The sequence below is a fragment of the Schistocerca cancellata genome, chromosome 11 (assembly GCF_023864275.1).
Source record: "Schistocerca cancellata isolate TAMUIC-IGC-003103 chromosome 11, iqSchCanc2.1, whole genome shotgun sequence".
In the NCBI taxonomy this organism is placed as follows: Eukaryota; Metazoa; Arthropoda; class Insecta; order Orthoptera; family Acrididae; genus Schistocerca; species Schistocerca cancellata.
Genome location: NC_064636.1, coordinates 164,004,701 through 164,028,613, shown reverse-complemented (window position 1 = coordinate 164,028,613; position 23,913 = coordinate 164,004,701). Strand labels below are relative to the sequence as shown.

Here is a 23,913-nt window from a genome sequence, read left to right as displayed (position 1 = left end):
CATTGTCAAAAGCTTCTTCTGAGTCTACAAATGCAGAAATGTAGTTTTGCCTTTCCTTATTCTATCTTCTAAGATAAGTTGTAGGGTCAGTATTGCCTCGTGTTCCAATATTTCTACGGAATCCATACTGATCTTCCCCGAGGTCAGCTTCTACTAGTTTTTCCATTCGTCTGTAAAGAATTCGCGTTAGTATTTTGCAGCCGTGACTTATTAAACTGATACTTCGGTAATTTTCACATTTGTCAGCACCTGCTTTCTTTGGGATTGGAATTATTATATTCTTCTTGAAGTCTGAGGGTATTTCGCCTGTCTCATACATCTTGCTCACCAGATAGTAGAGTTTTATCAGGACTGGCTCTCCCAAGGCCGTCAGTAGTTCTAATGGAATGTTGTCTACTCCCGGGGCCTTGTTTAGACTCAGGTCTTTCAGTGCTCTGTCAAACTCTTCACGCAGTATCATATCTCCCATTTCATCTTCATCTGCCTCATCTTTAATTTCCATAATATTGTCCTCAAGTACATCGCCCTGGCTCTGTTTTCTCCAAAGGTCTCTCTAATTTTCCTGTAGGCAGCATCTATCTTACCCCTACTGATATATGCCTCTACATCCTTACATTTGTCCTCTAGCCATTTCTGCTCAGCCATTTTGAACTTATGGATGATCTCATTTTTGAGACATTTGTATTCCTTTTCACCTCCTTCATTTACTGCATTTTTATATTTTCTACTTTCATCAATTAAATTCAATATTTCTTCTGTTACCCAAGAATTTCTACTAGCCCTCGTCTTTTTATCTACTTGATGCTCCGCTGCCTTCACTACTTCATCCCTCAGAGCTACCCATTCCTCTTCTACTGTATTTCTTTCCCCCATTCCTGTCAATTGTTCGCTTACGCTCTCCTTGAAACTCTGTACAACCTGTGGTTCTTTCAGTTTATCCAGGTCCCATCTCCTTAAATTCCCACCTTTTTGCAGTTTCTTCAGTTTTAGTCTATAGTTCATAACCAATAGATTGTGGTCAGTGTCCACATCTGCTCCTGGAAATGTCTTACAATTTAAAACCAGTTCCTAAATCTCTGTCTTACCATTATATAATCTCCTTCCAGTGTCTCCAGGCCTCTTTCACATATACAGCCTTCTTTCATGATTCTTAAATGTAGTGTTAACTATGATTAAATTATGCTCTGTGCAAAATTATACCAGGCGGCTTCCTCTTTCATTTCATCCCCGCAATCCATATTCACCTTCCAAGTTCCTATCGAATTCCAGTCCCCCATGACTATTAAATTTTCATATCCCTTAACTAACTGAATAATTTCTTTTATTGCATCATACATTTGTTCAATCTCTTCATCATCGTTGGTGCTAGTTGGCGCACAAACTTGTACTACTGTGGTAGATGTGAGCTTCACATTTTTCTTGACTGCAATTGTTGGTTCACTATGCTGTTCATAATAGCTTATCCGTGGTCCTATTTCATAATTCATTATTAAACCTGCTCTTGCATTACCCATATTTCCCACTATATCTAACTTTAACATATCCACTTCTCTTTTTAAATTTTCTAATTTAACTGTCCGATTAAGGGATTTGACATTCCACGCTCCAATGCCAATTTTGTTTCTCCTGGTAAGGATGTCCTTGTGAGTAGTCCTTGCCAGTAAATCCGAATGGGGGACTATTTTATGTCCAAAATATTTGACCCAAGAGGACACCACAATTATGTAACCATGCAAGCTGCATGCCCTCGGGAAAAATTACTGCTGTAGTTTCCTCTTGCTATCAGCTGTTTGCAGTACCAGGACAGAAAGACTGTTTTGGTTGATGTTACAAGCCCAGATCAGTCAATCATCCAGACTGTTGCCCCTGCAACTACTGAAGAGGCTGCTGTCCCTCTTCACGAACCACATGTTTGTCTGGTCTCTCAACAGATACCCCTCCATTACTGTTCCACCCACAGTGCGGCTATCTATAATGCTGAGGCAGGCAAGCCTCCCCACGATTGGCAAGGTTCATGGGGGGGGGGGGGGGTGTAAGGTGTAGAAAACTAATCTGTGATGGGTTTTGATTTTTTGCACCATCACCTCGATTGCGACATGCTGGCCTTTGAGCGTTAGGTTCTCCGATTCTTGTGTTACGGTTCTTCGGGGAGAAGTGGTCTTCGTTCTCTGGCATTCGGACTGGTTTGACAACACTGGAAATGTGTGTCTCCTCTAAATACTGTGTCGTTTGACTGTGGACTTTGCCATACACTTCCACTGTTTCAGCACAGATTGCTGCAGCATTGTTACCCTTCGTCGACGTCACTAGTGGCGCACTGTGCTATGTTTACATGCCGTACATCTTCCACTGTATAAAAAGCCACTCCGTCCATATTAGCTGAATTTTTTTTAAAAATGAGATGAAACCTGACAGCCCAAGCACGTTTCAAAACTGGTTGCACTTATAACAGGAGCAAAAATTGATTGCGGATTGGAAAACTGGCAATTAGAAGCAGCTATGAAGTCTTTCGCGGCGGAGTCCTAGCATAAAAAGTTCTCGGTTCACTTGCCGCGTCAGATTTGGATCACGAGCTTTCGATGACTACCTCTGTTCATCTTCGTCGGGGGTAAAACTGACTGTCGTGGACCAGTGAGGCTTCCACTTTTATAAGCAGTGGACAGCTTCTAATTGGCCGGATGACGTCACTGTGAAAACGGTGCGTACTGGGGTGGCGGCCTTTGTGTCCACAGATTTTGTTTGTGCGCTTTATCCAGCATTTCTTGCAGTGCCATCTGTCGTAACAGGTGGAGAACTGCGAGGAATGTATGAAGCCTCCCTCTGTGCTCTTTCTTTATCAACTGTGCACTTTCGTGCATTGCTGAGTGCATATCCGGAGTCCCTGTTGAAATTATTTTCACACAGTCTAATTTCAACTGCTTCCCTGATGACATAGTCCCAATAGTTTGAAGCGTGAACAAGTATCTTGCGTCACCAAATAGAACCTTATGTTTATTTAACAAACTGTGCTCAGCCACCGCTGGTTTTTTATAGATACCTGTATTTCAGATGACGCTGGTGTTCCATACGGCGATAGGCAACAGTTCTTACAGACTGGTCCACATAATTTTTGCCACACTCGCAAGGAATGCTGTAAATTCCCCATACTCTCAGGCCGAGATTATCTTTTACAGGTTGCAATGTTTCTTTAATCTTCCTGGGTGGCCGGAAGACTGGTCTGATTCCCTGCCGGCTCAGGACTCCACCGATCTTGGCGGTCGTTGCACCGCAGAATGGTAGCCGCGCGATGTGTCGGTCCTCTCGATCTGTTCGAACAGCGTCCTACCTAGGTTTCTTCGCAAGAGTAGATCTGATATCACGAGCAGAATATCCATTTTTTCTGAATACTGTCGTCAGGTGGTTAAACTCAGAGCCGAGATAATCCTTGTATGAAATAGTCCTTGCTCTGTGTACCAAGGTATTTAGCATAGCTCGCTTCTGAACTGGGTGGTGAAAACCATGTGCGGTTAGATATAAATCTGTATGCGTCGGTGATACCAGATCTACTCTGGCGAAGAAACCTAGGTAGGACGCTGTTCGAACAGATCGAGAGGACCGACACATCGTGCGGCTACCATTCTGCGGTGCAGCGACCGCCAAGATCGATGGAGTCCTGAGCCGGCAGGAAATCACACCAGTCTTCCGGCCACCCAGGAAGATTAAGGAAACGTTGCGACCCATGAAAGATAATCTCGGCAAGAGAGTACCGGGAATTTACAGCATTCCTTGCGAGTGTGGCAAAAATTATGTGGGTCAGTCTATAAGAACTATTGCCGATCGCTGTGTGGAACATCAGCGTCACCTGAAATACAGGTATTTAGAAAAAACCAGCGGTGGCTGAGCACAGCTTTTTAAATAAACATAAGATTCTATTCGATGAAACGAGAATACTTGCTCACGCTTCAAATTATTGGGACTCTGATCAGGAAAGCAGTTGAAATTCAGTCCTGAGACTGGTTTGATGCAGCTCTCCATGCTACTCTATCCTGTGCAAGCTTCTTCATCTCCCAGTACCTACTGCAACCTACATCCTTCTGAATCTGTTTAGTGTATTCATCTCTTGGTCTCCCTCTACGATTTTTACCCTCCACGGTGCCCTCCAATACTAAATTGGTGATCCCTTGATGCCTCAGAACATGTCCTACCAACTGATCCCTTCTTCTAGTCAAGTTGTGCCACAAACTCCTCTTCTCCCCACTTCTGTTCAATACCTCCTCATTAGATATATGATCTACCCATCTAATCTTCAGCATTCTTCTGTAGCACCACATTTTGAAAGCTTCTATTCTCTTCTTGTCCAAACTATTTATCATCCATGTTTCACTTCCAGACATGGCTACACTCCATATAAATACTTTCAGAAACGACTTCCTGACTATGTGAAAATAATTTCAACAGAGACTGCGGATATGCACTCACCAATGCAGGGAAGGGCGCAGTTGATAAAGAAAGAGTGCAGACGGAGACTTCTTACATTCCTTGCAGCTCTCTGCCTGTTGCGATGGATGGGGCTGCAAGCAACATGGGATAAAGCGCGCAAACAAAATCTCTGGACATAGAGGCCGCCACCTCCGTACGCGCTGTTTTCACCATGACATCATCCAGCCGATAAGAAGCCATCCACGGCTTATAAAAGCGGAAGCCTCACCGGCCCACGACAGTCAGTTTTACCCCTGACGAAGATGACGGAGGTAGTCACCGAAAGCTCATGATTTTATCCAAATTTGATGTGACAAGTAAACCGAGAACTTTTTATGCAATTAGAAGTGGATTTCCAGAATTGATTTTAAAGTGTTTACGTGACCAACCAAAAGCAGTATTGGGAATTTGGCTTATGAAATCCAGTTTTGGGAGCCCCATGTAAATGGGGTGAGTGATGCAGGGATTTTTGGGCTGCAGACATTATCCTGCAAACAAACAAAAAATTAATTATATATTTTTATTTTTTTTGAGATGATAATCAAAAGTTGTGACTGCGAGGCGTGGTTTTTAAGTAAGTATCATTTTGCCACACTGTGGCCACAGCACTGCGGTCGGTGTTCTGCGCATGCGTGCTGGGTACGTACATCTGTCATCTATGCACTGACGCCGTTATGATCTGATTCTTCCTTGTTTACGTTGTGTACTGAGTGTTTAAGATGCCTCCGACAATCGTGAGTCCTGCCGACTCTTAAGTACGGGCTGTTATAAAAATTCTTAGTGCTAAAGGCCTAAAAGTGATCGATATTCATCGTGAGATCTGTGCAGTTTACAGAGAAAACATTATGAGTGATGGAATGGTAAGAAAGAGGGTGAGAGCATTTAAAGATGGCCGCACAAATGTGCACGATGAACAACAGAGTGGGCGTCCTTTGGTCGTTAATGACAGTTTGGTGCAGGAAGTGGAGAATAAGGTGAGAGGAAACAGACGCTTTACGATTTCCTCCTTGCGGGATGACTTTCCTAACGTTACTCGTAGTGTTTTGTATGGCATTGTGACCGAGCACTTGAATTACCGAAAATAGTGCGCTTGTTGGGTACCAAAAATGTTGACGGATGTGCACAAAACCAAACATTTAGACAGTGCATTGACTTTCCTGGAGCGGTACCACGATGACGGTGATGATTTCTTAAGTCAAATTGCTACAAGTGTTGAAACACTGGTGGCCTACGTCACACCAGAATCGAAGCAACAGTCTGTGGAATGGCAGCATTCAGATTCACCCAGAAAAGTGAATTTTAAGCAAAAAATTTCTGCCCTGAAAATCATGTGCACAGTTTTTTGGGACAGAAAAGGAGTATTGCTTGTGGAATTTCTGCCTCGTAATGAGACAGTCAATGAAGCAGCTTACTGTAAGACATTGCACAATCTGCGCCGTTCAATTCAGAACAAGACGTGGCAAGTTGAGCAAGGGCATCGTTTTGCTGCAAGACAATGCCCGTCTGCATGTGGCAAATCAGACCAAAGATCTCATCACATCTTTTCGATGGGAAACTCCAGAGCATCCTCTGTACAGCCCCGATCTTGTGCCCAGTGACTACCATTTGAAGAAACACCAGGGCGGTCAGCGTCTTGAAGACGATGGCGAAGTCAAAACAGTGGTGATGCAGTGGTTAACAAGTCAGGCAACAGACTTCTGTGAGGAGGGTATTCAAAAACTGGTACAACGTTATGACGAGTGCCTCAATATTCACGGAAATTATGTAGAAAAGTAGATTAAGGTACAGGCTTTTGTGTAAAAATAAAATTATTGAGATATCTTAGCACATTTTTTTTAACTTCAAAATGGTACTTACTTAAAAAACAATCCTCGTATATATTGTACTTTGTTTAACTTACATTCTCAAATTTGCATGGCATATGCACAAATAACAATAAGCTTTATAGCATGGGGTGTATACACCCTAGGACAACCAGGAAATCTGTGAAAAACACAGGAAATTTTTCATTCAGGGAAAAACCTAGGAATTTTTTAGAATTCTGGAATTTTTTTTAACATAACTTGTAATTGATACTCTAACAAGGTATATCACTGCAGCCCACTACTGCATAATAATATTGCAGCAATAAAACATAAATGAAAGTATAACACCAAAATAAAACTTTAGTTGGAAAGAAAATGTGCCATTTACAACAACAATGCTTGTGAGTAATATTAATCTGCTGCATTTAATTTAAGCTGTGTTCTTAGGATCCTGCCTAATGACACCCTCACAAAAAAAAAAAAAAAAAAAAAAAAAAAAAAAAAAAAAAAAAAAAAAAGATTGATGACCAATATTATATGTGGAAGCTTAGCTTTTCTTGTAGCTGTACTGTACATATATCAATTTAAACCATTAACTTTTCCTATTTGTGTGTTCTGGCTACTATTTAACAGTGATGTTGCTATTGGCTGACTACATCAGATACTCTATGCTCTGAATATCTGCTGTCATTGGCTGGCAAGATCATGTGACTCGAGCTACGATTGGCTGAAAAAAGCATATTGTTGTAATGATGTCAGTGCGTCAGAAGCTATTGTGCTGTATTTGGTGGAATTGGTATTCATACTTTCACGATATGAAAGTATGCATTGTACATATTGCTGTGTAACAGACGTCTTGTTCTTTTTTGCTGAATTATTTCGTAAATTGCTGGGAAGTTCCATACCGGTGTATAAGACCTTTACACGGTGTAAGTAAGTTAAGAATGCTGTCGAATACCCAAATGCCACAATTTTATTATCTACAGGTGTCTTTCTTGTAAACTTCAGTCTGAGACTGGTTTGATGCAGCTCTTTACATTATTTTATCCCGTGGAAGCCTCTCCATCGCTGTATAACTACTGCAACCTACATCCTTTTGAATCTGCTTGTTGTATTCATCTCTTGGTCTGAACCCCCCCCCCCCCCCCCCAACACACACACACACACACACACGCACACACACACACACACACACACACACACACACTCTCACTCACTCACTCACTCACTCCTCCAATACCAGACTGGTGATCCCTTCATGTCTCAGAATGTGTTGTAACAACCGAGCCCTTCTTTTAGTCAAGTTGTGCCACAAATTTATTTTCTCCCCAATTGTACTTGATACCTCCTCATTGGTTACGTGATCTACCCATCCAATCCTCAGCATTCTTCTGTAGCACCAAATTTGAAAAGCTTCTATTCTCTTTTTGTCTGAGCGGTTTATCATCAGTTTTCACTTCCATACAAGGCTATACTCCAGAAAATTGTGTGTGTGTGTGTGTGTGTGTGTGTGTGTGTGTGTGCGCGCGCGCGCGTGCAGGTGCGCGCACATTCGCACGTGTCTGTTCTGTCGGACATGTTCAACAGAACAGACACATACACTGTTGTTTAATACAGCAGCTGTAAATGTCAAGTTTCGAAGGAGACGCAGACTCCAGCTGTGATCAGTCATCAAAATAATTTGGTGGTGATAGTTGAAAATTTGTGCCAAACAGGGCTTCGAACCCGTATCTTCCGCTTAACGTGAGTGGTTGCCTTAACTGACTCAACCGTACGGACACAATTTCTGTCCTAACAGAGTTCTCAGCTCGTCGCACACTAGTAGCGTCCACTGAGCATTCGCCAACTTGCTTGCAGTGAGTCGTATATTCTCATGAGAGGCTCAAGCATCAGCACTGAAGTAATCGAGGCAGTCGTGCCTACAGATATACTATATACATGTCCGACTAAATAGACAGCACTCATATATGTGATGTCTGCAGGTATTTCGCTTGTCTGGCACGTCTTGCACCCTAGGTGGAATGATTTTGTCGTGACTGGTTCTCTCGAGGGTGTCAGCAATTCTGTGGGAATGTTTCCTACTCCAGGGTCTTGCTTTGCTTTAGATCTTTTGCTACTGTTAAATACTTCTCGCAGTATAATGTGTCCCGTCTCATCTTTGTCTTTGGCAGTTTCATTTTCTATAATACTGCCTTCTAGTTCGTTTCCCTATAGCCCACCTATATACTCTTTCCGCATTCCAAATTTCCTTTCCCTGGTTAGAGTAGTTTTCTGTCTGAGCTCTTGATATTCATACAACTACTTTTCTTTTCTCTAAATGCCTCTGTAATTTTCCTATTGGCAGTATCTGTCTTTCACCTAATTGTATTTGCTTCTGTATCCATACATTCTCTTTTAGACTTTCCTGTTCAGCCATTTTGCACTTCCTGCCTATCTCATTTGTTAAATATTTGTAATACCTCTGGTCTGCTTCATTTTCTGCATTTTTATATTTTCTCGCTTCATCAGTAGAATTCAACTTCTGTGATATCCAAAGATTTTTACTGTGTCACTTCTTTTCACCTATGTGATCTTTTGTTGCATTCACTATTTTGTCTTCAAAGCAATCAATTTGTTTCCCACTGTATTTCTTTCTCCTATTTTACAGTCAGTCATTGCCTAATGCTACCGCTGAAACTCACAGCAGCATCTATTTTTACAATTTATCCAGCTCCCATCTTCTCAATTTCCTATCTTTTTGCAGTGTCTTCAGTAATCTACAGCTCATAACCAATAAACTGTGATCAGTCTGTATCTGCCCCAGATTAAAATCCGGTTCCAAAATCTCTGTAGTATCATTATGTAATCAGTCTGAAACCTTCCAGTGTCTCCAGGTCTCTTCCACATGTACAAACTTCTTTCATGATTTGTAAACTCAGTCCACATTCACTTCCTATTTTTTCCTTTCCTTCCTCTTCCTACTACTGAATTCCATCCCCCTGTCACAGTTAAATTTTCCTCTTCCTTAACTATCTGAATAATGTCTTTTGTTTCATCATGTTTTTTAATCTCACCATCATCTGTGAAGGTAATTGACATATAAAGTTTCTCTTCTGTGGTAGTGTTGACTTAGTGTCTATCTTGACTGTGACAGTGCATTGACTATGCTGCTCTTAGTAGCTTATCTGCATTCCTATTTTCTTATTCATCATTAGACCTACTCCTGCACTTTCTCTATTTCATTTTGTATTTATAAACCTGTACTCACCTGGCCAGAAGTACCATTGCTAATTCTACCTAATTCCCACTATACCTAACTTCAAACTATCCAATGCTTGTTCTCACTGTATCCATTTCCCTTTTCAATTTTTTTTTTCACCTGCTTGCTCGAGTAAGGGAATTAACATTTCATACCCTGACTTGTAGGTTTCATGACGATGACATCTTCCTGAGTAGTCCCTGCCCAGAGATCCGAATAGATGACTATTTACCTCTGAAATATTTTACACAAATGGACACCATCATTGTTTAACCTTACAGTAAAGCTGCATGCTCTCAGTAAAAATAATGGCAGTAGTTTCTGCTTTCAGCCGTCCACAGTAAGTCAAAATAATGGCTTTAGTTTCCCATAACTTTCAGCCGTTCAGAGTAACAACAGAGTAAGGCCATTTTGGTTTATGTTACAAGTCCATGTCAATCACTCATCCAGACTGTTGCCCCATGCAACTGCTTCAGGAACCACACATTCATCTGGCCTCTCAACAGATACCCCACCACTGTGGCTGCACATAAGGTGTAGCTATCTGTATCGTTGAGGCACACAAACCGTTCCACCATGGTGTGGTCCATGATTCATCGGGGTGGGGGAAAGAACAATATAAAACAATGAAAAAGAGGTTGTGGATCTGAGAACAGCTTGTCATATGTTAGTTTACTGACTGAAATCAAAACCACGGCCCGAAAGATTTCGTGAACTACTTTCAAGGTGAGTCCTCCATCATAGGACATGTTATTAATGTTGATATGACAAAATAGAGAAGCAAAATATGTTAACGAGAGAGGAAATCACAGTTGATGAGAGCTTAGGACTAACAGAGAGATTCCTGGTTATTTGAGTGGTTGTAGTTTAGAGCAGTAATATCAGCAGACATAATTAACAAAATTGTTACGGAAACCTCTGAAGCAGTTGTATCTGCCCTCCAAGGATATATTCAGTCATTTAACTTAAATTTTTTTGTTTTTGTTTTGTGAGAATTTATTGACACTGACGTGGGTTTTGCAGACATCTTACTAGTCATTGCATTTACAGTGTGGTTAGAAACAGCCTGAAAAGTTTGTAACGGTGTTGCAGGGTGTGTTGTGCTGAGAAACAATTGTTCAGAAAAAAATTAGATACGGTGCACTGTTCCTGAATTAACTACCATTGAAGTTACCCAATCAGGTCGTTACGTGCACAAATTCAAGTGAGTAGCCAGAGACGGTATCACCAAACATGTTCTTTGTTTGGTTTCCCAAGACCAAACAAGAGAGCGATACAAAAATTGGACATAGGATGGTACTAAGGATCAAACCCAAGCCAAAGATGGAGCAGTCTCGTGCGCTATCATCTATGCTATGAGAACAACAGACGCTCATTGTGTCTGGAGGGCTGTATGAATTTGCACGCACAACAGCCTGATTGGCTAACTTCAATGGTAATAAACTCAGAAACGGCACAGTGTATTATATTTCTTTCTTAATAGTTATTTCTCTGCACAATGTACCCTAAACACCCTGACAAGCTTGTCAGACTGTTTCTGTCACCTTGTATGTGATGTAGTTCTCCAAGTAGAAGCATTTACCCATAGTGCTGTGTAATTTGACAAGCAAATATTATGGTTTCAAATTAATAAAGAAGCAATATCATGGTGAATCCTCTGTAGACTGTCCTGAAGTGGCAAATTCAATGAGTACCCATGCAGTGGCCAATTAAAACTGTTTTGTGTTCAAAGACTACTTTAAAAACTGAATCTGTGGTACGATATGTTCAAATATGAACTGGAAACATAAACAGTGTACACCAATGCTATGTGGCTGTTTCATGAAGCTCTGTCACTATCTGTATGGCGAATATTGTCAAAACATCAATAGTTGACCTCACATGCCAATTACATATTGATAATACTATGATTATTTTTGGGGCCAACATATTGCATGTCAATATGTCTGGTACTGACTGAACACAATGTGTCCCAGTTCTATTAGGACTGTGGCTTGAAAACTAAAAGCCATGGATTATGTCCACAAAATCACTTTGTTTATTCAAAATAATCTCCCCTGAATCAGCACACAGCTCTGAAATTGTTTTAAATGTTTTGAAATAGTCATTGTAGTCCTTGTTTGAAATTGCACGTAGTACTGTGGTAAGGTGACCCTGAATGTCCTTAATTCTGTCCTAATTGTTTCCTTTTCATTGCCAACTTCAGATTTTGGAAACAAACAGAAGTCAGCTGGGGCCAAATACAGTGGATACATTGGGAGATCCAGGACTGTGATCTGTTTGCTGGCCTAAAACTTATGTAGCAATCTATTTCGTAAAATCTGTATCACTTTGGGGTGCCTGCAACAGATTTTTGCAGTGTCGAATTGTACTACATTTTTCATCACCTGGAAGTGTGTGGCACAGACTGTCCTCCTGCCAAATCCTTGGTCAAAATGGTGCACGATAGTTTTTGGTATTTCTGACATTTCCTCTGTGAGTAGTGCAGAAAAGATCTATCAGATGCAGTAGTTTCAGCAATTTTTTGCACATTTTTGTCCACTCCACTTTGATGCTCGTGGTGCAACTTCGTCATCCCTGCCGTCACAAAATTGAGTAAATCGCTGAAAAATGCTGAAATGATTTAAACGATCACTACCGTACACACTTTTCTGTTTCACTGACTGGTCTGTCCAACTTGATGTTGCTTTGCTGCTCCAGCACCATTTTCCGATGAGTGTCACACGTTTACCCGTTACATGCACATCCAGGATGCGTGTTGCTCTGCTTTGACCTACAACACGGCTGTTGTCGAAACTTCGACGATTGTAATGCCGCAACCTGCCACAAAATAGCATTGCAGTTTGGAATTTCACACGAGCGGTCCCCCAAAGAACTGGGACACACAGTATGCCAATGTATGTCCTCATATGGTCAAGTATATTGATGGTTTGACAATATTATGGAATGTGTGAAGACCCTTTTAATATAGTGTACAGATTAAGTTTTTACAATTTAATGATGTACTGGGTGTTTCAAAATGAATATTATGGTTTTAAGGCTTTGCAGCATTTAGTACATTCAGTTTACAATTACAAGTAATACATCAAATGAAAAGATAAATCAGACAGTTCTGTTTGCATCCTTGTGCACATGTGCATCCACCGTTTCCTACGATTTGTTAGAAAGCACTAGTAGCGAAGGGGATGACGAGCGAATGGAAAGCTTTTTATGTTTCACTTGTTTGCAAGCACCAAATCTGTTGTTACAATACAGTGTGCATTCTGTATTAAGTTCCACTGTAATCCTCTAAGTGACAGGTGATGTCATCAATTTGCAAATGGGATAATCGAGAGTCACTGAAGTACATGTTGAACAGGTGAGTGTCTTCCACGTGTAGCCCAAGGAGATCACTTTGGAAGTTAATTATGGACTAGCAGTTCTAGTGACACCTGTGTGGAGAGTTTTAAGGAGACACTTAAAACTGTGTCCTTATCGTTTGCAGTTATAAGCTCTAAAGCTTACAGACTATGCTTTATGTGCCAACTTAGCAAAGAAAAAAGAAAGAGGGAGGGGGGTGTCTGCACAGCAATGAAGATTTTCTGGATCATGAAATGTACAGTGATGAACTGACATTTCGTCTTAGTGGAAATGTGATCATACACAGTGTGAGCATCTGAGAGCCAGCAAATCCCCCACAAGATGGTACAGCTGCAATGAGATTCTCAAAAACTGAATTTTTTTGGTGCAGTATCCCAGCAGGAAGTTTATGGGCCTTTTTGTCGATGAAGCAACTGGAACTGGAGTTTCTTACCTTTATGCTCTAGAACTGTTGCTCTCTTCTTAACTGGAAGAAGCTGAACCACACCACTTTAGTTAGAAGCAAGGTGGTGTGCCATCTCACCGGCACAGCTCAGTACGTGATCGATTAAATGACACCGTACACTCCAGGATTTGCGGCAAGGGGCTGGATGACTGAGCTTATTTCCACGACCTCCCCATTCGCCCGAGCTGACATTGTGTGATTTTTACCTTCGGGAGTTCACGGAGGATCAAGCGCGTGTGCCTCTGCTACCATCCTGTTGACTTGTCTTAAGAAATATGATTAAAGCAGTTGTTACAACGATTACTTTAGACACACCAATTGAGGTTTGGGAAGAGTTCGCATGTTGACTCCGTGTGCCGTGTGGCGAGTGGTGCAGACATTGAACGTGTGTAAGAAACATTGTTTGAGTGGCTCTTTCATTTGACATATTATTTATGATTGTAAATTGAATGCAATAAATGCTACAAAGCCTTAAGAACCCAATTTTCATTTTGCACATTCGGTATTTGTCGACTCGTTCCACATCCTCGAAGGTTTCCCCCCTCGGTGGGACCTACGGGGTTCTGTGAACGAACGGTATGTGTGTGTGTAGGAATGAACGTGCAGTGAGACATAACTTGCACCTGCCCTCAGACCGTGGAGGACTTCATCCTTCTGGTAGGGACGTTCGTCGCATTCGTGGCGTTCATCCTGTGGTGCTGCTTCCCGGTGGTGCCGAAGGAGGGCAACGGAGGAGGGAGCTCCGGAGCGGACGGCGGCGGCAGCAAGCCGCCGCGGCAGTACGACCCGCGGGCGGGCATCCACGTGCACGGTCACGGGCACGGCGGCTGGTGGGGAGGGCGGCGCGGGCGCAGTGCCGGCGGGCACGCCCTCTCCCCAGTGTTCCGGCGCTACGAGCCACTGCCACTGTCGTAATGGGCACTCCCGCCCGACAGGACCACATGAGACGACTGTTATATTACTTGCGACCGAGTTGTGACTAGGTCGAGCTGTTTGTAACTCGACACGAGTGAATTTTTTACAACGTTTTTCTTTTTGCTGTTGCAAAATCGTACACTGGAAGTGATGTCGAGTGTCTCGGAGTGGCTCAGTTTACCGTGTCGGGTGCAATTTGGCACTGGACACCTGATGAAGTGACTTGCCCCCCATTACTGGCACCAGCAGTTTTTGTGAAGTGAGCACTAGTGCCACTGTTATTGGGGAGAACAAGTTAGTATTTATTGTCTGTATTATGCTGCATTTATTAACGTTTACCGATTTCGTAGTACTTGATGTTTTGTCCTCGGGCACATGTTGCAAAAGTTGATATAGTATGCACTAGCAAAATATATTATTGTTTAATAATTGCTTGTTATAGTGTTTGCCGACACCAGCTTACGTGCATTCTCCGGAGATCCTTCTGTTTTGTACTGTACTTAAGAGGAATACTTTCGGCAGCACGGCCAGGACAACTGTTCTGTTTTCACGTCCAGTAGCCGGGAGAATACTGTATTTGCTTCTTCCGGGAGCTGCGGGCGACAGGTCAAAATGTGTCAGTGATGCAGACTAGGCACACTTTTCTGCTTAGCCAGACACTGGAAACTATGCCTTTTATAAATATTATGTGGTTAACACCTTTGTCTAGTGCAATTCACGACTGTAACTGTAACTGTAATTAGGAATATTTTTGTTAGCAATACACCCTCTTAGGATGCAGTAATTTATTATTTATTTTTTAAATTTTTATTTTATTTTTTCTCGTGTTTTAGAGATACAATTTTATTTTCTAGGATTACAGATAGATCTTTTTTAAATGTTATAGCTGCTTATTGTACTTGCCAATATTATTGCAAAAATGTAAGAAATTGTAATGTGAAGCTTTTTATTGGTGTGTACCTTTTACAAATACTATTGGTTCCCGATAGTATTAAGATATAACTAGTCACGTGTGACCCTGGTCACTTACAGAAGACTTGCATCCTTTGTAGCAGACTGTTGAAAGAATTGTCAAAATATTTAGCACGCCTTCAGGGATGTGAAATTATACCCTCTTTCTGTGTGATATTCTTTCTTTTCTTGTATACAAGTTTCTTCTGTGTAGTACTAAGCTACACAGTGTCACCTGCAGGAGCAGGTTGTAGACTGAAGATTTTTTGTATGTGGTGCTCCGTGTCTGTGATATATTCCTAGAATTAGCATATTTACCCAACTGTAATATAACCCTTAGTATAAGATGACTCCCTCCTCCACCTTTCCTTATCTTAAGAGGTCCCTTGAAAAAATTTTTATTTTTAAGAAAATTCTGACTAATCAAAATTACATACTGTTTTATTGATATAAAGTGTCTGCCTAAAAAGTTAATATTATACCTATTTGAAACTTACGCTATATATTAATTTGTAGATTTTGATAATATAAGGAGAAATAAATTTTAAAAAAGAAATGGTTCATTTTTTTAATCTTAACTTCCTTTCTCGGTTACTACCTAAGCGTGTGGTAAGTAAACACGACTCAAGGATTAGGCCTGTTCAGACTGCTGCCTGCAAGGCAGTACAAGAAGCAACGTGTGGCTGTGGGACATATGGTCAGCGTGTTGCCAATTCCTCCAGCTGTTATTGGCTGTGGATGAATACGGATGGTGATGATGCTTGCTTATTTGAACAACCCCTCATTTGGCCCCAAGAAAGCTGAGTGGACCCCGTATCAGACCTTCCTAACTCAGAAAAAATGTATTGGCAAGTGAACGTAGGTCCTCCCGCACCAAGGCAGTGGCAATAACCATTCAGCTATGGAGGCTGTCATCTTCTGTAGTATCACTGGTATCTTTGTCATTTGTAAGCCTTCTCACATTTTTTCCATACTGACACTATTCCCGTAGTATGTCATCATCCGAGCCATCCACAGTATTGGCTTTTGAATCCTCTCATAATAGATTCACTTGAGACTTCCTTAGGTAGTAAGGATATACTGACCTAGTATGCATGTTGAGGGTTTCTTTAATTTCCCTCCTCAGATATGCCACTCGCTGTAAAGCTGTCGCAATTGAGCCTCGAAAGGTCTATTCACGATGACAGATGGCGTGAAGTTGTGAGGCCATACCACCAGGAGTTTTTTCGAGGTCTGTGTTGTTCTTTGCTATTCCTGGGTGAGGTGTGCCCTGAAAGAAACCAGTAGCTACATTTTTCTTCTGTTACACAAAGAGCCTCATATTCTGTTCCATATGACCTACAACTGATTCAGAATCGGGTCATTTGTCACACACTTTCTAGGCACCCGAATACAAATCCTTCAGACGGGGTTTCTTTCGGTACTGGTTTCCTGCAAGGACAACTCCTTCCTTCCATCTGCTAGTGCACCTGCATTACTGTTGTTCTGTAATTTTCATTGCCAGAACTTCTAATAAGAACGCTCTTGACACCATTTACATTGACAGTAATATACCAAAATAAACAGCCACCTTCTTCAGCGTTTTCCATACGACTGGCAAATAGTTGCGCCGTATCCTTAGATTGATTATCCGTGTTACTAAACGGCAATGGTCATTACTCCCAACTGGAGGTTGCTTATCTAATAGCTTCCAGGACCAAGGAAAGAAGTTTGATTTTCAGTGCTTTGTATACGTATTGATTTAATTCAAAAATTTCAAATGCTGTGATACGGCCGATTGTTCCTGCTTGCACACTTGCCAGGGGCAGCTGGGCGGGCAGACACAGGCACCACCAGTGCCTGCACGGGGGACGGTGGACACTGGTACCCTTCCCCTGTAGGGCAGCATTGGAACAGCCTGCCCTAAAGGATATAATCTTAGGTTAAAGGTTTAATGAACCAAGTCAAGTAATGCAGTTAGAAGCTGTGTATACGTGTCGAGACTGTAACTTGTGGTGTGCAAATTACCCAGACTGTATTAAACTCGTACTTGAAAATGACAGCAATTGGCGACTACTGACAAACTTTACACACAATTTCAAATCTTTTCAAAACTTTTTCTCACTGACACCCCTTTCAAAATAATGAAATGAAAAAAGTTTGTCGTTTATTTCATTTTTGGTCTTCTCTCAGTAAAACTTAAATGTGGGGTGTGATGTTTTAATTTATTACTTCCTTACTGTTAACTCTATTCACAACACATGAGGCAGGCAGTATCCACATATTCCACTGGATATACCTGCAAAATTGTACCGTTGCACGACACACTTCGGGAGATATGTTGACTTAAACATAGGTTTTAAAGAATCGGGTGGGGCAGCTTACCGATATGAAGTTCATGAGCAAGTTAATTTTTCTGGAACCACTGTGGGAAGTCACTGGTTTGTCATCGTTGCCCACTCTTTTCATCATCCGTGTGCATCAGCCAGTATCAGCTTCGAATTCTGCAATGGTTGCAGATGGAATATTCCTCTTATCTCTAGTGCCTTAATTTGCATAATTCCTTGAGTAATTGGTATGCCTCCATTGCATTTCTCTAGGACTTATTGAGCAATCTGCTGTTCCAATTTGTGAAACCTATCTCTGAAAGTTTAGTGTGTAGAACTTGTGTTTCTTTAATTTATTCTTATCAGGCACCACCTACAAATATTCACGGTCTGCGACACCAAATTTTCTTCCTACAGCACGTTTGTGCCTCTGCTTCGTCCATCACCATTATCTTAATACGAATGATGTTTGGTTTGCACAAACCGAATGTGAACCGCAGGCTCTTAGATCCGTGTTTCTTGGCAGAAGCACGGCTGTGATTTGCGCCTATTATCGATTGCTACAGTTTACAGGTCTTACAGCACTGACAGTATAAGCGAGTCGAATGACAAAACATTGTCCTTTCGGCCCCCCCCCTCCCCCCGACAGATGCATTGGCAGAAATGGTACCACATTGGATTGACACTGTAGACAAATGAGAAAAATCTATAGTGCTGTAGAGCAGTAGCAGCTTTAGTGCCATTGTTGAAGCTCCTGTTTCATTTGCTGTGGCCCATTTCAAATGTTCTGTGTGAATATATTTTCGTTCCCATTAATTTGTCTTCCATAAAAATATATACTATTGTTACATATTTGTTCAATTTTAAAGCAAGTTCAGTTCCAGCTACTAATGGATTAAGGCAACTTGCAGTTTAAACATCATAGATGTTCGTAAAAAGTCAAGGCGTGCGGTATACATTCCTAGGTTTGACATGACGACGAAAGTGGCCTCCTGTTCACCACTCCGCTCCACATATTTGTCCTGTTTTTCAGCCAAGTTGATGTAACGATACCAGTAAGATAGATGTAACGGAAGTTGAATAGCGTATTTGCCTCTATTGGTTACGGAAGAGAGAGCGATCTTTCGGTCCTGTCTGTATATTTATATATAATATTGCCTGAATAAAGGCTGGGCGAGTGTAAAGCTATCGTTAAAAACGCATGCCACGCGATTTGTTACGATTTGGTCGGTCATAATAATAATAATAACATGCTTTTGAATACAATTAAAATATAACGGCAATACCTGTTTAGTGTTATTGGAAATATGTAGTAAATTAATGAGTCAGGTAGCCGACCCTATAAGAAGAGGTAAAATTGGGTATATTAAGCTGTTTTGCTTTATATCGACGAAGCCGATGATACGGCGTCATTTTTTTTCGTTTACTCTTAGAAATAAACAAGTAAAGAAGTGCTAATTGTGTGTAGTGAAAAAATATAGGGGCGAGTTTTAAATAACTATGGTATACAATCGGATTAACAGATGGACATTTAGTTACGCGAAATCGCGGATAGCGAAGTGTGGTCATTAAATCGAGTACACCAACAGGGCGGTCAATTCCGGGATAAGTCTATTCGCAGCTCACGAGGGACGCGGTATTGAGACTGTTCTTTTTTTTTTAATTATACCGTGGAGAACGGGCTTCAATTTATAAAAAGGAGGAAAGCTGTATCATTATCATTGACTGTTGGTGTCAAGCAACCAAAACTGTTCATCAAAGGGTTTCGGTGAACGAGTGGTGAATGCGAAATAAAACTGTGAACAAAGTTATGTTAAATAAAACAGAAGAAACAAGGCAGTTTGGTCGTATCTGTTATTATTCCATAAATTGTAACATTTCTTCTCGTTGTACGAAGCCTTTATAGACGATCCTTATGACAATTTGCTTCGAAGGGATCTCGTTACGAGTTAAGTTTTGGGGACAGTTCGTAGATCCTAACTACTGCAGCTATTCCGGAATCAGGTGCTACCGTGACCATTGTCAATGGCTTAAGGTTATCATATCTCATGCTCTAAGATCGACGTGCCTTTCCTCTTGGTATAACGGTGCTTCACGGCAACAACACAATGCCGACGACAAAGGTAGATTGATACTGTTGCCCCTCCAACCCTTATCAATCATTCAGATTAAATCTGTGCACGACCTTAATTGCCCAAGTTCCAGATTAATGTAAGATGACCCCACCTATGTTGCTAAATCACCAACCCAGCTCGTGGTGCACAGTCCCAGCTGCAGGTTACCTATCTAACAGTTTTCAGGGACAACAGACATTTGATTTTCAGTATTTCAAATAATTACTGATCAAATTTAAAACTACCATAATCTATTAAGAGGAATAATCTTAAGTTAAAAGTTTAACACATTAAGAAAATTATTACATTTAGAAACTGTTAATGTCTTGAGGCAGTATAATTTGTGGCATGCAAATTACCTTGACTACATTCATCCAGAATTTAAGAATGAGAGTACTTAGTGACTTCCAGCAAATATTGCACTTAATTTCAAGTCTTTTCAAAACTTTTTCTTGCTTTTCATAATAAAGACTGAAACTTCAAGGTAAATTCAGAAAGTGTTTATTAGGTAATGGGCAGATAAAAAAAATGTGGCTTCATTTCTCCAAAAAATGCACTCTACAGCTTGTAAAAGTAAGCTGCTGAAATGTTCAAGTGCAAACTGTGTGCCAGTGTTGAGAGACACATTGACTGGGGTGTCCGACACTCCAGCAGAGTAACAGACGGTCAGGAAAATGCTGGTGGAAAACAAATACTTACCTGCATTTGACATTTCATTTGAACTGCACTGACCAAAAATTCAATTTAGACGTAAACATGGGCAACACATGGAGAGAAACATGAAGGCTTTCAAATACATTGTGATTTCAAAATTATATGCAAACTGTGACTCTTGGCAGTGTAATTACATCCTGATGGAGTGCAGTCACTATTAAAATTGTGACAATGGACAAATTGAAGATGTTTTTTCTTGAAAATGGCTAGTCACACAGGCATGACATCTTTACTGCAGATTCTTTGACACAAATGGACAGTAACAATGCAGTCTGTGGAAGAATTGTATTGCTTTGAAGGAAGTTCGTAAACACCACCATAGGCTGTTATGGACATTATAAAACCACTTTTTTGAAGATCTGTATGACAGACCCTTCAATTACAAAAGTAAAAACTGAAACTTGTCCTACCTCGTGTTTTCTCCTTAGCGTAAGTTAGTTTAAATTAGATTAAATAGTGTGTAGGCTTAGGGACCAATAACCTCAGCAATTTGATCCCGTAAGACCTTACTGCAAATTTCCAAAATTAAAATTACAACCTAATGTAAGAAAATGTAGTGTAAGTTTCTTTACATTAAACAATATCTTCAGTAGAAACGAAAAAGAGTGTGACACAATGTATGTAATACACCGGTATAATGAGACTAAAAATAAAGTATAAATATTTTGGGTGTGAATGTACTTTTTTTTTTTCTCTCCTTGGGTTCTACTTATTTTCTGCAAAGCCAATGAAAAATGAAAGGTATGTAGACAAAAAATTACAATTGCAAATCAATGCTTTATTTATCAGCCTGTACCAAAAAAGAGCAGTTTCACATATTAAGTTTTGTTTATGTAACTGGAATGTTAAATTAAAAGATTAAGTTGAAAGAATTTGCAGTTTTCACTGGGTAGTCTTTGAAATGTTGTTCCCATTAACTTTTTTACAATAGTCATTACAAATGTTGAGATTAAACCAAAAAAACACTTGTCATTACTGTCTAAATAGTCGAGTTGTCATATAAAAATGTTCATTTATTGGCAACTCTTCATCAGTAACACTTTCGTGAAGAGAGATCTCACACTTCAACTTCTTAATTACTGCACAAGCACAATATCCTGCAAAGAAAGATAAAAAACGCACAATATCTTTCAATGAAGGAACGTCTTCCCCACTTCAGTTGACCATTGTTTTTAGAGTCTGCTTCCTCAACTTAAGAAAGGAATAAAATAAAATATTAATGCTATAAGAACAAAAACTTAAAGGCATAGGCATTACGCATTGGAAGTGAAGCTTTCATACTTAGAAATGTGTGTCACCCAAAACATTATATTGCAATCCCGCCAGTCGTCAACATTTCCCAAAGTGCCACTTGAACGTGTGTTTGAAGTTAGACTGCATTAAATACTTGGAACCTATCTCTTCAGTGCAAGAACAATGAATTTTTATAACTGAATTCAGGAATGTCTGCAGCAGTTTCAACCAAATTTGGTATATACATAACGCATTACTTGTATATGCAAAAGTATTGTGGGAGTAAATTACCCCTAGGGGTGGATAACATGTAAAAATGTTTGAACACAACCTGTTGATATTTCTTTCCTGTACTTAGTTGACTAGGAATACTTCAAAACTGTGTAATGCAATCTTTCTCTTCGTTGTGTCGTTCAGTGCATCGACCACGTAGGAGAATGAGCACTGCAGAATGGCAGCACCTTTTGGCACCAACCGTCATGCCACGCTGCTCCACTACCTCACAACATGCATTTAATGTTCTTGCTGGAGTCGTACAGTGTAAACCAGCGAAGAATCGGACAGTTGCCATTTACAGTACTTTTTCCCAAACCAACAATCAAATGACACTATCAACTTCAGAATATACGGGAAAGTGTGACAACAATGCAGGACAGTTAATCTCAAGATTAAAGTGAATGTCACCAGTAAGGAATAGCTGTTAAATGTACGTGACGTATGTAGATGCAGCTCAAGCTCCAGTCAAAATGCTAGTTTCCCTGTAAAATCATATAATAACAGGTAATCTGATCACAATCGTGATAAATTAATAGGACTGTGCTGTAGTGAAAGATGGGTAATACACAGTATGTACAGGGTGTTTCAAAAATGACCGGTATATTTGAAACGGCAATAAAAACTAAACGAGCAGCGATAGAAATACACCGTTTGTTGCAATATGCTTGGGACAACAGTACATTTTCAGGCGGACAAACTTTCGAAATTACAGTAGTTACAATTTTCAACAACAGATGGCGCTGCAAGTGATGTGAAAGATATAGAAGACAACGCAGTCTGTGGGTGCACCATTCTGTACGTCGTCTTTCTGCTGTAAGTGTGTGCTGTTCACAACGTGCAAGTGTGCTGTAGACGACATGGTTTATTCCTTAGAACAGAGGATTTTTCTCGTGTTGGAATTCCACCGCCTAGAACACAGTGTTGTTGCAACAAGACGAAGTTTTCAACGGAGGTTTAATGTAACCAAAGGACCGAAAAGCGATACAATAAAGGATCTGTTTGAAAAATTTCAACGGACTGGGAACGTGACGGATGAACGTGCTGGAAAGGTAGGGCGATCGCGTACGGCAACCACAGAGGGCAACGCGCAGCTAGTGCAGCAGGTGATCCAATGATCCAACAGCGGCCTCGGGTTTCCGTTCGCCGTGTTGCAGCTGCGGTCCAAATGACGCCAACGTCCACGTATCGTCTCATGCGCCAGAGTTTACACCTCTATCCATACAAAATTCAAACGCGGCAACCCCTCAGCGCCGCTACCATTGCTGCACGAGAGACATTCGCTAACGATATAGTGCACAGGATTGATGACGGCGATATGCATGTGGGCAGCATTTGGTTTACTGACAAAGCTTATTTTTACCTGGACGGCTTCGTCAATAAACAGAACTGGCGCATATGGGGAACCGAAAAGCCCCATGTTGCAGTCCCATCGTCCCTGCATCCTCAAAAAGTAATGGTCTGGGCCGCCATTTCTTCCAAAGGAATCACTGGCCCATTTTTCAGATCCGAAACGATTACTGCATCACGCTATCTGGACATTCTTCGTGAATTTGTGGCGGTACAAACTGCCTTAGACGACACTGCGAACACCTCGTGGCTTATGCAAGATGGTGCCCGGCTACATCGCACGGCCGACGTCTTTAATTTCCTGAATGAATATTTCGATGATCGTGTGATTGCTTTGGGCTATCCGAAACATACAGGAGATGGCGTGGATTGGCCTCCCTATTCGCCAGACATGAATCCCTGTGACTTCTTTCTGTGGGGACACTTGAAAGACCAGGTGTACCGCCAGAATCCAGAAACAATTGAACAGCTGAAGCAGTACATCTCATCTGCATGTGAAGCCATTCCGCCAGACACGTTGTCAAAGGTTTCGGGTAATTTCATTCAGAGACTACGCCATATTATTGCTACGCATGGTGGATATGTGGAAAATATCGTACTATAGAGTTTCCCAGACCGCAGCGCCATCTGTTGTTGAAAATTGTAACTACTGTAATTTCGAAAGTTTGTCTGCCTGAAAATGTAGTGTTGTCCCAAGCATATTGCAACAAACGGTGTATTTCTATCGCTGCTCGTTTAGCTTTTATTGCCG

General features: G+C 41.0%; 2 protein-coding genes across 2 annotated transcripts in view; both read left to right on the top strand.

The window, feature by feature from the left end:
- LOC126108510 (uncharacterized) overlaps positions 1 to 15,759 on the top strand; it is a 56,376-nt gene extending 40,617 nt beyond the window's left edge. The window contains exon 3 of the mRNA XM_049913777.1: positions 13,940 to 15,759. Coding sequence (XP_049769734.1) covers positions 13,940 to 14,221 — 282 coding nt within the window. The 3' untranslated portion in view covers positions 14,222 to 15,759. The remainder of the gene's footprint in view (positions 1 to 13,939) is intronic.
- LOC126108506 (uncharacterized) overlaps positions 1 to 23,913 on the top strand; it is a 369,053-nt gene that overhangs the window by 9,121 nt on the left and 336,019 nt on the right. The window lies entirely within an intron of this gene.